The sequence below is a fragment of the Struthio camelus genome, chromosome 4 (genome assembly GCF_040807025.1).
Source record: "Struthio camelus isolate bStrCam1 chromosome 4, bStrCam1.hap1, whole genome shotgun sequence".
In the NCBI taxonomy this organism is placed as follows: Eukaryota; Metazoa; Chordata; class Aves; order Struthioniformes; family Struthionidae; genus Struthio; species Struthio camelus.
The window spans coordinates 18,740,155-18,752,539 of NC_090945.1; the positions used below are offsets into that span (position 1 = coordinate 18,740,155).

At 48.3% G+C, this 12,385-nt stretch overlaps 1 protein-coding gene across 5 annotated transcripts; it reads right to left on the minus strand.

Moving 5' to 3' along the window:
* Nucleotides 1-4,203: 4,203 nt before the first annotated feature.
* SPRY1 (sprouty RTK signaling antagonist 1) lies at nt 4,204-10,730 on the minus strand. 5 transcript variants are annotated; one of them, XM_068941616.1, is made up of 4 exons: nt 10,536-10,692; nt 9,554-9,797; nt 9,080-9,440; nt 4,204-6,482 (listed from the first exon to the last, which is right to left on the minus strand). In XM_068941616.1, the coding sequence occupies exon 4, from the start codon at nt 6,425-6,427 to the stop codon at nt 5,465-5,467; it is 963 nt and encodes a 320-aa protein (XP_068797717.1). In that variant the 5' UTR covers nt 6,428-6,482; nt 9,080-9,440; nt 9,554-9,797; nt 10,536-10,692; the 3' UTR covers nt 4,204-5,464. The 5 variants fall into 5 exon arrangements, with proteins under 5 accessions (XP_068797717.1, XP_068797716.1, XP_009681451.1 ...); XM_068941615.1 differs by having other exon boundaries at nt 9,080-9,797; XM_009683156.2 differs by lacking the exons at nt 9,080-9,440; nt 9,554-9,797 and having other exon boundaries at nt 10,536-10,730.
* Nucleotides 10,731-12,385: the final 1,655 nt, after the last annotated feature.

Consider the following 12,385-nt stretch of genomic DNA (forward strand, 5'->3'; position numbering starts at 1 on the left):
GCATTAAATAACACTACGAGAATGAAGCGTCATTCCAGCTGTTTTGGCTTCTGATGTGGTGGCCAGCGTATACCTATTACTCTGTTAGCCTTTACAAACAATGAGAGTTTGGATTTACCTTTTAGCACCACAGCCAAAAATACAGTATCTAACAGAAAACACCTGTACAGACATATACAAGCTATTCCCAATCTCAAGTTGAAGCAAGAGCAAACCAGTACCCATAAGCTGCTACCCATACAGCTGAAAAACAAAGCTCATTCAAAGCTCACACACACACACACACACACACACACAGAGCAGGTGGGTTTAATGGTCATCACAGGTTGTAGGTGCAGGAATTTATGCCTTGTGCAAATGTTTTGTGAAGGCCCAGGCTCTCACACTGTGTTTGGTGGTGGGGACGTGCACTGAAAGAGCTCTCACCTCGCGGCAAGTTCATCACAGAGAGTATTCACAGCACAACGGTACACAAAAGAGCCTGGCTAATTCTGGGCTGGGAGTTTCCAATGCTGAGATGGTGCCAGGAAGCTCCTCTGTGGCCTGTGGCACTTCAGTCCCGTGTCCCTGTTATAGTACCGCCAAATCCCTGCTCGAACACGCTGCAGGTAACTTTCTGTTAAGTTTGGAGGGTTTTTGGTGGGTCCTTCCAGTAGGTTTGAAACTTCTTGTTAACGTGGCTTGTGTGGCCAGGTCACCACCCTCAAGGGTAGAAGCCCTTGGCCACTCTCGTCAGTGAAAGAAAATAAGGTGAGAAATAACTCCATCTAGAAAGAACAGATATGTAAGATATGCTTTAAAAGAGACTTCCCCAGTGCTGAAGGCCAGTCAGAGTAACACTTGTGCATGCATTTTGTGCATTTTGTGTGGCCTGGTAAATCCGGTTGTGTGATAGTAGAACAAAATTTTATTCAGGTTTTTTGAAGCACCACCATGACTGACAGAAATGCTCCGGTTGGAAGAAAGCCAACAGTTAATCACAATTCCTCAGAATTTGGAGGCAATTTTGTAGAACAAGAAATACAGAAGTATCAGTGAGTCCTGAACCTTCCTCCAGGACAAAAATCTATTACTTCATATAAGTCCATTAAAACACTTCATATAGCCCTTTTAATCCCTCTTAACGGATTTGCTTTATCACAGACAGAGGAGCTAATCCTCTCCCACCTGTCTTTATGATATGGAACCATAAACAAGAGCAAGTACTTTTCATTTGTTAAGCATTATCCCACTTTGGATAACGCTATCATCAACACTAGAATTAGTGTAATGAAGCTGCCTTTAGGAACACTGTAACTGTCTCAAATTCTCATACTAGCAATCTATTCCTCCAGCGGGGAACTTAGAAACTCATTTACCATCTGTTCCCAGAACGCATCTCTTACTGCAAGTTTCAAGACACTAAGTAAACCGAGATTTGAATTCTAGCTTGCAGAAGCTTCCTCCTTTTCCTTCATCCCAGGCCTTATGTGAGACATTTCAGAAGTCTACTGTGCATGACCGGATGGCAGACTTGCTCAAATCCATCAGAAACCGATACAATTAGGTTAGCCGGTCAGCTGACCTTCCCTTCTTATTATGCAGCTGTTTTATGCTGGGTATTCTTTATTTTTTTAAAAGGGAATCTCCCGGCTACCTAAAAATAGTTAACTAAATAATTTTAACTTATGTACTGTAATAGCAACTGGACCCTTTACAGTTTGGCACTGCACAGATACGCAGAAGGCATCCTAAACAGCCCATTGACAAAGTTTGGGTTCAAGAACTGGAATCTACACTTTAGTCTTCTAATCATTAAAAAGCCTATTAGCATTTAGCACACCTATTTACCCCCTTAGAACAAAATACAATCCATCTAGGTGATCATTCCAGAAGCTATGTATTTTCAGTGTAGCAAAGTCCTACATAACCTAGGAAGTAGTAGAAGAGATTATAACAGCTACCAAGGGCATATTTAACATAAAAGCCTGGAGAAGAATAACTTCTGTCTGTTCAAGTTGTGGAGGGTTTCTTCATACACCTGTCAGCTTGCTCAGATTTTTTCCACTAGAAAAGCATTGCTTTGCCTTCGTGCAACCTGCTTGGTTGCACGCCACAAAATCTGTCGGCCCAAAAGAAGCCACAATCACTCCCATAAGCAAAGGCAACCATCCGATGTTCTGAAGGACCCAGACGTGATCTACAAGATAGATGAGTATTAAGTGCAACAGACCCAGCACCCGAAGAATAACAAAAAGCTACCACTCTCGCTCCTTTCCCACTGCCTTCTCTAGGGTAACACATGACAGTCAGAATACCACCTTATACATACAGTGACCTATTAGCTTTTAATTTCTGTGTGAAAGAATAGATCATTAAGGGCAAATTTGCCTCATGAAAAATTAAGATATTAAATTTAGTTAATAAAAAGAGCATTAGTCTGACTAACTGACTAACAGTTTTTTTGGTTGCTTTTTAAAGGAACCTAAAATGGTGGTCACAGGCTAGCGTGACACAGCTACTACTGGACGATAACCACTGAGGGACAGAACACATGTGGGTCCTTTGGGCTTTTCCCTATTCCGCTAAGAAACCAACCAAAACAAAAACCCCACACATCACCTGTCTGAAAATAGAGGGGGGAGGGAGGGGGAGAGAGAGCGCGCGAGGTCAGCAATATGAATAGGACTTCTTGAAGAATAACTTGGAGCAACCTTACTCAACATATAGCTGGATTGTAACCAGTTAGGAAAATGCAGTCGGCTCGCTATATTTGAGTGGCAGTACACGGTCTTAAAAATGGTCGTATCTGACTAAGAGTGACTGTTTGACAAGGATTTCATTGTCTCCTAGGGCAGTTTGCAGCTGTCACTGTTAGAAGTATCAGTGATAAGGCAGCAGCGCAAAGCAGAAGTCAGTTACTCCTCTGAAACAGTCTTCTCTTGGCGTCGCTTCATCACAAGAAGGGTAAATCTTGGCAAGTGTATTTTTTATATATATATATATATGTATACACACACAGTGTCACCTGACAAACTTCCGAGTTTGTCAGTAATTTATGACATTTAAGCACAGCACTAGACTGGGAGAGCAATGCTACCAACTGTAAAGCAAGTGTTTTCTTAGGTGCAGGCATATCACAAGTCCACTGTATGCTTCACTCAAACTGCATGTGCTGTTTAGTAAAGGATGCAACTTTTTAAGTCAGCTATAGCTGTATACAGCTATATAACCATATGCCACTGAACCACAGATGGAGTGATGGAGTTAACTACAAAACCCCAGCCTATTCAGATCATCAATATACCACGGATTAGTACAGCTTGAATATGGCCACTCAAAGCAGCAAGACATCAAAATGGAAGGTATGACACATTCATCAACTTATTACTATGATCTTTAAGCGGAGTTTCTCTAGAACCGCTTACTCTGAATACCACATAAAATTATATCCACTTAATAAACTTTTTACTTGAAAAGAACAGTGCCGTTAGCCTTGACCCACACGAAGAAGAGCGAGATCTCCCTATTCATTCTAATGAAAAGCTTTTTTGCTGAATATGTGTTAAATAGCCACAAGTAGCTGTGACACTTGGGTCACCCTTAAGAGCCTTTAAATTAAAGACAGAAGGTAGATTCGGCTGACGCTGGGAAAACGTACGGGAAAAGAACCAAACGAGCCACACGCAGATGCACAAACACACACACACTCACAAACTCCAACTTCCAAAGCTAGCAAACTACAGCAACACAGCCATTATTTTGTATCCTACCTCTTGCTTTTTATTTAGATTTGCGCTTAATAGGTTCATTACTTCAGTTGATGTACAATTTAACCAGCAAAGACGTTCTATATAAAAAACTGAAAATAAATTTACATGTTAATTTGGTATTCTTTAAGAGTCAAAAGCTTGAAGTTAGGGCTTCCTCCTCCACAACTGTATTTCCAAATGCTTTGGTAAATAAATAGGGCCTACACCTCTTGGCACTGTCAACCACAATGCATACATTCAATTGTATTAAATATTCCATAGCAAAATCTCATTTGATAAATAGTTCCCAAACCTCAAAATTAGGTAAACAAAACTAGGGCACAGACTAGTGGTTTCAAAGTACAAGGTTTTGCTACCTGACAGACCACAAGGGAAAAAACCCAACAACTTAGCAATATGGACATGGGGCTCACAATCTCTCATTATTATATAATAAAGAACTCGAGAGCCATTTTCATTAATTAATATATTTTCTGCATTATAGTTAACATATGTACTTTCTTCGTGTCATCCTTATTTCGTTAAGTATTGATATTTTGTTATATTCAGACATGAGTACATTTTCAAAGTCTTTTGCAATAAATATCATAAAATAATAGAGATTCACATAATAAATATTCTTTACAATAAAAAAAGTTTTAACAGACTTTTGTCTTAAAAATAGTCAGGATTCAACTTTGTGTTTTATACATAAAATATACAAAAAAGGACCACAATTTGTGGCTAAGGCAATAAAACAGAGAACAGAATAAAATTATAAAGTACAGAGCAGAGCTAAATTCACTAAACCAAAAGGGTCGCAAGAAACACTTAGGCAACTCAATGACACCTGAAGACTGTTTGGATATAAGAACATCACCAATTTTAATATCAACGTGATACTGATGGACTATAGAAACAGGAGTAGGAGGGTAGAGTGAGCCATATCCTTCAAAGATTTGACAGCAGTAAATGAGTATGTTGCAGCCATAATGCCTCCAATATGAAGATCTACATAGTGTAGCAAGAACTGAAGTTACATTAAAAGTAAAAAACGAGAGGCAGGGGAAGAGCAACCGGCTAAATCTCAGGACTGAGACTATTCCAAAAGCTAAGACAAAACAGGAGGAAAAAAAAGAGAAGCAGGTCGCTTGCAGAAGAGTCAGGCCTTTCTTTTGGTAAAGCCTTTATTTTACATCCCTGTCCAGAAAGGGCACACAAAATGTTGCTTCACAATCCAGCTCGCTCATGAAACAGTTACTCCTTGGAACCCAGGGGGTTAAAAGAAACAGAAACAAAAAACAAAAACAAAACACAACCAAACAAGAAAAAGAATTGCTGAGAACAAAAAACATCTTTGGGAAGATATTCACAGAGCAAGAGGCTGCAAAAGAGCCCAGTGAGCCCTCACTGCCTCTTTCAGGAGTGGTTTAGTTGCAAACTCAAAAAGCCCTGCCAAAGTGAGCAGGCAGATGCAGATATGGAGTCCACACTTACCAAAGAGCAGCAGTGACTACGTAAAACACTCCACACTCAGCTGAGAAAGAGAGCAACAGAAGGAAAGCAAAGATGCAAAGAGAACAACTTAAGTATTTGAAGTGGGGGAGAAAGAAAGGAAGGCAAAAGAAAAAAACCCCCCAAAACAGGGGGGGGGGGGGGAAAGAAAACCACACCACAAAAACCAGCTACAACCTGAAAGTAGAAGTTGGAGAAAGTAAACCTCCCTCCAAAAATCATGAGGGCTTGCCCTGAGCCCGAGAGGGGCAGCTCTCCAGTTTACAATAGACAGTGTTGGAGTTCTTACATCGGCAGCCTGGACGATTGACTCGGTCATAGCACCCTCGACACAGTTTTAGGCATCCTTTTGCAGGAGGGTAGCAGAGCAAGCAAGGCAAAAACAAGGACATTGCTCCCATGCACAGGTACCTAGAACAGCAATGCGACTGGGAACAAGAGCAGGGATTATCCGCGTAAGAGTCCCCTTCATCGTCATTGGAACAGTGGTAGAAGATCCCCTTGACCAAACACATGCAGGTGCCATACTCCACCATGCTCTCGGCAGAGCACAAGCACTGCCGGTTGCAGGCCAAGCAAGACGGGAGGGCCCTTGGGGCTGTGCACTCACCACATTTGCACTTCCCACACTGTTCACAGATAAACTTGTGCTGTGTCAAGTCCTCTTTCAAGGGACCCTTCAGATCATCTACAATCAAAGACGACTGCTTGGGCTGTGTCCGGATTGTCCGATCGGATCTGTGGCCTGAACCCGCCCTGGATGGAGGTGACCGTCCCAGCAGTCCTTGCTCTGAGGAAGCACTGCTATTGCTTCCAGAGCTAGCTGCGCTCCCCGTGCTGGTTGATCTGCTCAAGACAGGAGCCCTTGCATTATGCTGATGTGCCACATGCCCCACATGACTGGGCCTGTGTTCGTAATTATTATTCACATTAATTGGTATAATTTCATGAGTTCTTTCATGCTTCTCTTGCCTCGGTGCTGTCCGCGGCCCGGATTTTTTCACCACAGATGGACCTTCGGTGTATTCATTGCTGCCCCTGATGGCCTTGATCTGGTCCAGTGACAAAATAGTTGTTGACTGGCTCTCTCTTTCATAGTCCAACCTTTGCCGGCTGTCCAAAGAGGGCTGCTGAATCACAACTAATGAACCACCGCTGCCATGCTGACTTTGGGGCTCCATCTGTAGTGATCTCTACTTCTGGCACTCAGTGGGAACCTGGCATGCATCTGAAATCCTAAAATAGTAATACAAAGAAAATATAAATAAACATTGTCTGTCTGCATGTATACATAGCCATGCACATACACAAAGTCACGGGCAAAAGATGAATAAAGAACAGGATGTTTTCAGAAAATAAAAATGATATGGCAAACCACAAATTGCCCTAGCCACCTGGTACCGATCTCTTTCAGCAGGGGATTACGACGACATTGAGGATCTGGCCAAAGTCCAGTAATGGGGGAGTCTGGGTATGGCATCATAGATGAGGAATGCAAAAGGAGACCCCATGCTATTAAAAAATACTCACATAAAAATCAGTATTAATCTGGGTGCTTACTTAGCAAGCCACGGGAAGTTACATGTTTCTCACTTGCTACTGAACTCAGTGTCTAATCACAGCAATAGCAATTCTGGATGCCAGCAAAATTAAGTCAGAAACAGGAAAGAACTGTATTAGGTTCATATTCTATATGGCAGAAGGAGAAAAAAAAAAGGACACGCACCATTCTTACTCCTCTGTCTCTATCTGCAGCATCAAAATGCATTGAAGATTTGCTTTCTAGTAGGTCTTGATAAAGTCTCCTTTTTAAAGTGAGATACGTGCATTACAGAGTCTCAAAATAAGTACTGTTAATAAGACAAGACCTTGTCTATAAGAAAGCAGCACAGCATCCAAATCTAATATGCTCCTTATAAAAAAAAAAAAGCAATGATGTATATGGAAGCAAGTTTTCAAGTATTTTCTGACCACAGGGCAGGGTGTAAAGGAAGGAAAGAATAAGATAAGCTAGGTATCAGATAGCTGTTTTTATGAATCCTCAGGTACTTCTCTATATGAAGAGATGACAAACCCTCAAATCACACACAAGAAAATCCTTTTTCACAAGATAAACTGTTGATTAAAAAAACCCCTCAAATGTTACATCTTTTATTCTATCTTCTAACTAAATTATACATATTTTCATTTCTTTCATTCTGCTTAACTATTGACATGAGTATTGCAACGCTGGTTTGGAAAAATCAGCGGTGACAGCTCTGAACCTATATAAAAATGTAGATAAGATTATCTAAACTGCAACAAACTGCTTTCCTTTACTGAAAGCTAGGGAAAAAAAAAAAATCCCCTTTCACTCCCCCCCCCACCCCGAAAGCAGCATATATTTGTCTGAAAAAGGAGAAAGATGAGTGCTAAGCAGTCAAGCATTCCCAAACTCATCCCGCAACCGTGAGAAGTAGTCCGTCTTGGCTGTCCAGGCCATTCCTGGCATGGAGCTGTTCTCCACTCAAGAGCAAGAGGCACAACGGTACAGGCGAGGACACGAGCAAGAAAGATTTCTTCAGACACACGGTTGTGAACCTTTATCACTCTGAATGCTAATAAATGCTTACTACCAGTTTCCACCACAACACAAGAGTCTTTGTGGTGAGCCGGGAGTCAAAGATTTCCTTTTTGCATTTACTGTCACCTGTGGGGGGACTCAGGGTCACGAGATTTACCAATAAGTAAAATCGCATTCACTTCTCGTTTCCCCCGCCGAGGGAGCCCGGAATAACACCCTAAGAAAATGCAGAAGGCATCCAGTGCCATCTTTGGGGGGAAAGCGCAACATCAACGCGGCGGGCCGGGCCGACGAGCCCGGCTGCCAAGGCGGGCAGCGCTGAGGGAGCTGTGGAAGAGGGGGGCCACCTCCACCCGCGCTTCCCCCCCCCCCGCCGCCGCCCCAACTCCGCACCCCGCCGCGCAAGCACCCAGCTCCCAGCTCCGGCCGGCGGCGGCGCGGCGCCCTCTGCGAGGCGAGCGGGGGCCAGGCGCGCCACGAGCGGTTGACGGAGAGGAAGGAAGAGGAGGGGAAAGAAAAAGAAAGAAAGAAAGAAAAAATTATGAATGAAAACAAGGGCTTTTCTGCCCGCCCGCCCGGTGCAGGGGGAGGGCAGGACCGAGGTCGCCGCCGCCTCAGGAGGACGGACTTCCCGGCATTTAAAGCGGCAGCGCCGGCGGCCAGCGCGCCGGGGATTCCCCGCCGCCGGCTCGGCCAGCGCCGGCCCCTTCGCCGAGGGGCTCCGACCCCCCCTTCCCCCCCCCCCGCACCCCCTTCGCTTTTTGACGTGACGCTCGTTTTCAGCCGAGCGGTCCATTAGCCGCCCCCCCCCCAGCCCCAGCCCCAGCCCCTGCACGCGTAACGGTCGCCCCGAACGCCCACCCCTCCCCCCGCCGGGGTAACGGCCGCCGCCGCGGGGTAACGGCCAGGGCGCCCCGAGGCGTTGATGCCGCCCTCGGCCCCGCTCCCCGGGCGCAGTAAGTCCTCGGCCCCGCGAAGGGCGCGCAATCCCGGGCGGCGGCATTTTAGGGGGAGGCGGAGGAAGGTGTGGGGGGGGGGGCGACGGCACGCGTGCGGCTCGGCTTCCCCCCCTCGCCAAGGAGGGCGACGCGTGAGTGTGTGTGTGTGTGAGTGTGTGCGTGTGTGCGTGTGCGCGCCACAGGCACCTGCTCGGCACTCCAGGCGCACACGTGCAAACACGCCGGCTGCACAGCCCCCACCTAGCTCTAGGTGAGCTCCGATTTAAAAAACAAACAAACAAACAAAAAGAAACAAAAAGTCCCGAACTTACTTATTCCCAAGGAGTCACTAATAACGGCAAATCCACGTAGCACTGGACGGCGATTAGGGCAGATCCACCGGGCGGGCGGAGGGCTCAGCTCGGGGGCGCCCCCGCTCCGGCGGGGCCAGCACCCCGCCGCCGCCGCCGCCTCCCGGCCGCGGGGCCCTCGGCGGTCGCCGCGTCCTAGTCGGCGAGCAGGGGAGATTCCGCTTCTCCCCGCCGCTCCCCTCCTCTCCCGGGGGCCAGGCTGCAACGGTCGCCTTTCCCTATCTCGCTGGTCCGCCGAGCGGGCGCTGCTCTCCGCAGAGGCGGATCGCTCCGTGCTAGCGGGACTCAGAGGGGAACACTTTCTTCGGCCGCCGGGCTCGTCCTAGAGGTGACGAAAAAAAATCAAGCCCTTGCTGCAAATGGTTTGTCTCAGCCTAGCGTAAGGGAGGGAAGCGTCTGGTGCAGGCTGCTGCAGGCACCGGCGAGCAGGATCACCTAGCGAGAGGCACTTGCGAAGGTCTCCAAGAAGACACTGCAGAGCCAGGAACGCGGGATTCCCGCTTTTCTTCCGCCGACTCGGGTTTTTTTAATTTCCCGACTGGAGCAGTCACACGCGATCCTTCCACGCTGGATGTGTGCGTGCACAACAACGTCCCCGGGTCCAGCTCTCTGCTTCACCGCATGGTCCTTGCTGCAAGTCCCTTCTGACCTCAGTGTCGACAAAGTGCAACCGTAATGCCTAATGCAAAAGATGTTTTGGAAGAAATCATGAAGAGACACTTGTTTTCAAGGCACACCTCAGCGACTGTAGCAAGCTGCAAACGAAGCTAGGGGCAGAGTGTAATGGCTCTGAGAGCTCGCTGCAGACTGCCATGTGCTTGCTGTTGCTGTTGGAGGCTGATTGACAGGCTTGGAGCACAGTCAGCGCGTCAGGGAGAAAAGTGCAATATAGGGCAACTCTGGACACACAATTCTTGCACGAAAGCCTTTAAAGACCCCTTAGTATTTCGAGGGGATCAAACAAGGTTCCAGCACGCAAGTGAGATCTGCACTAGGCAAGACGGGCAACTCAAGCGTTGGCACAATTACTTAACTGCAAGTTTTATAATTACCAACAAATTGTGACTGGCTGAACATCGTTTACCAGGGAACGCAGGGGAACGCTCTTCTGCCCGCCGCTCAGCCCAGACGATGCACGGCCAGCTAGTCAGTCAGGCTCGCCGCAGACCACACCACACATCCAGCTCGCGAAGCGAGGCGAACGCAGCGCGCGTTTCGCTCGCGCGTCCTATAAAGCGGTAGCAGCCGAGCAGCCCTGCAGCTCGCATCGCTCCCGTCTGCATCTGCCAGCGCGACCCCCAAGCCTTCAGACCGCGAGGCGAGCTCCGGGAAACCCCTCGCTCCCAGCGCAGCCCCTCGGCACCTGATGCGGCTCCGCACGCGTGCAGCGGCAGCGCGCAACACCGCTCGGGCTTACCTACGGCAAAGGTGAAAGTCCGCTTCCCAAGGCACATTTGCAGCCCCCGGCGCTAGCTCCTCCCCAGGCACTGTAGGCAGCCGCCGCTCCGCGCCGTCCCGCCGCCGTTCCGGAGTGACTCCGGCCGCGCTCCGCCGCCTTTCAGCGCGCAGCCCCCGCCCGCCGCCCGGCCGCGCCCCCGTGATGTCAATGTGTCACTGCGCAGCGCCCCCGAAATCCCGGAGTGGACTTCCGCGCCCTCCCGGGAGCCGCTCCCCCGCCCCGCCGCGCCAGCGCTCCCGCCGGGGCCGCCCCGCGCCCGCCCCCGCCGCCCGGGCCTCCGCCGGCGCGGTGCAGCGCGGCCGCCCGCCCGCCGCCGGGGCCCTGCGCTCGGCTGCCCGGCCCCGCCGCCCGCCGCAGCCCCGGGCAAGCCGGCGGGGGCGGGGGGGGGGCTCCCGGCCGGGGGCGCAGCCACCGACGCCCGCCTTCAAAGGCACGTGCTCAAAATGGGACTCGCATCCCGACCCCGGGAGCGCGGCTGCGGGAAACATTTATGACGTAGCTCTTAAATGAGTTTTTCACTGGTAAGACAAACTTTTCCCTAGTCGCCGCTCATGGGGTGCTTCCCCCGCCTCCCCCCGACCGCTGTCCCAGCTCAGCTCTGCAGCTGCCCCCAGCCGCGGGGCGCCCCACCTGCCCGCCCCCCGCCCCGCCGCCGCCAGCGCCCCGCCGCTCCCGGCCAGCAGGGGGAGCGCAGAGGAGCCCGTGTGCACACGTCCCGCCGAGAGCGTGGCCCGGGGTTGCCGACAAGGAGACTGGCCCGGTCCTCTGGAGCGACTCGGGGGCTACGCTAAAGGTCGAGCTGAAAAACTGCAGGCCCAGGAAAGAGAGATCAACCTTAAATCAACCTTAAAATGCTGTGCAGGGACGAGATTAGAAGTTGTAAATGCCAGACCCCATGGAAAGGGATGCAGGGAGACACTTCGGTTTTGACAGTGAAACCTACAGCAACATCTTTTATAAAGATCTTACAGTTTCCGATGTTTTCCTCTAATGCCGCTTAAACAGTTCAGAGAGATCCCTGCACACAGCGCACTCGTGCACACACACCCACACACTCCTTTTTTAAGGACAGCAGGCCCCATCTGCATGGATGACAGAATACGACAGTGCACAGGCAAATGTAGAAAGAGTGCATTTATTTCTAGGTACCAGTTGATAAAAGAGAGCATTGGTGAGGCTGAAGTCCTACCATGCTCCTCTGGTAATGTTACAGGGAGGTATTTGTATGTGTTTTATCATCGTCTTTCAGGCAGGGTAGAGTCAGATGTAATAGCTATTTGTTTATATTCATAAAATGTTTCTGCTTCTTTCAACCCATGAAAGGAGTAGCTGAGGACTTCACAAAGCATTTAACCTCGTAATTCTGCCATTGGATAGGAAGTGCTCTTCCCATTACGTGATAGATGAGTACTGAAGCACAGAGATGATTACAAGTTACCCCATTATGCTACTTCTCCTTTACTGCCTTACCACACTGGGATCGGCAAGGTTCCATGACAATTTCGTCAGCGTATTTCTGTAATGATGCTGAAGAAATCATAGTGATGTTTTCAAAGCCATTATTTTTATGGGTAAATGTTATCTCTACTCTTTTTTTTTTTTTTGAGTAACTAAAGTGTTTTAAAAGGCAACTAAAAGAACATGGAAAATTATATTTTAAAAAAATCAACATTTTGAGAATTATGTCATAACAACATGTAATGAATCAGAACACTTAGAGTTTCTTGTAGTTGGCTAAACATCCCTGAAGTCCCAAGTTTATCTGAAACATTCAAACTGCCTTTTTCAAATCTTTTCTAGGAAAATAA

What these genes read in the sequence shown, in the direction of transcription:
- SPRY1 (XM_009683156.2), bottom strand. Translation starts at nt 6,427, where the DNA reads ATGGAGCCCCAAAGTCAGCATGGCAGCGGTGGTTCATTAGTTGTGATT.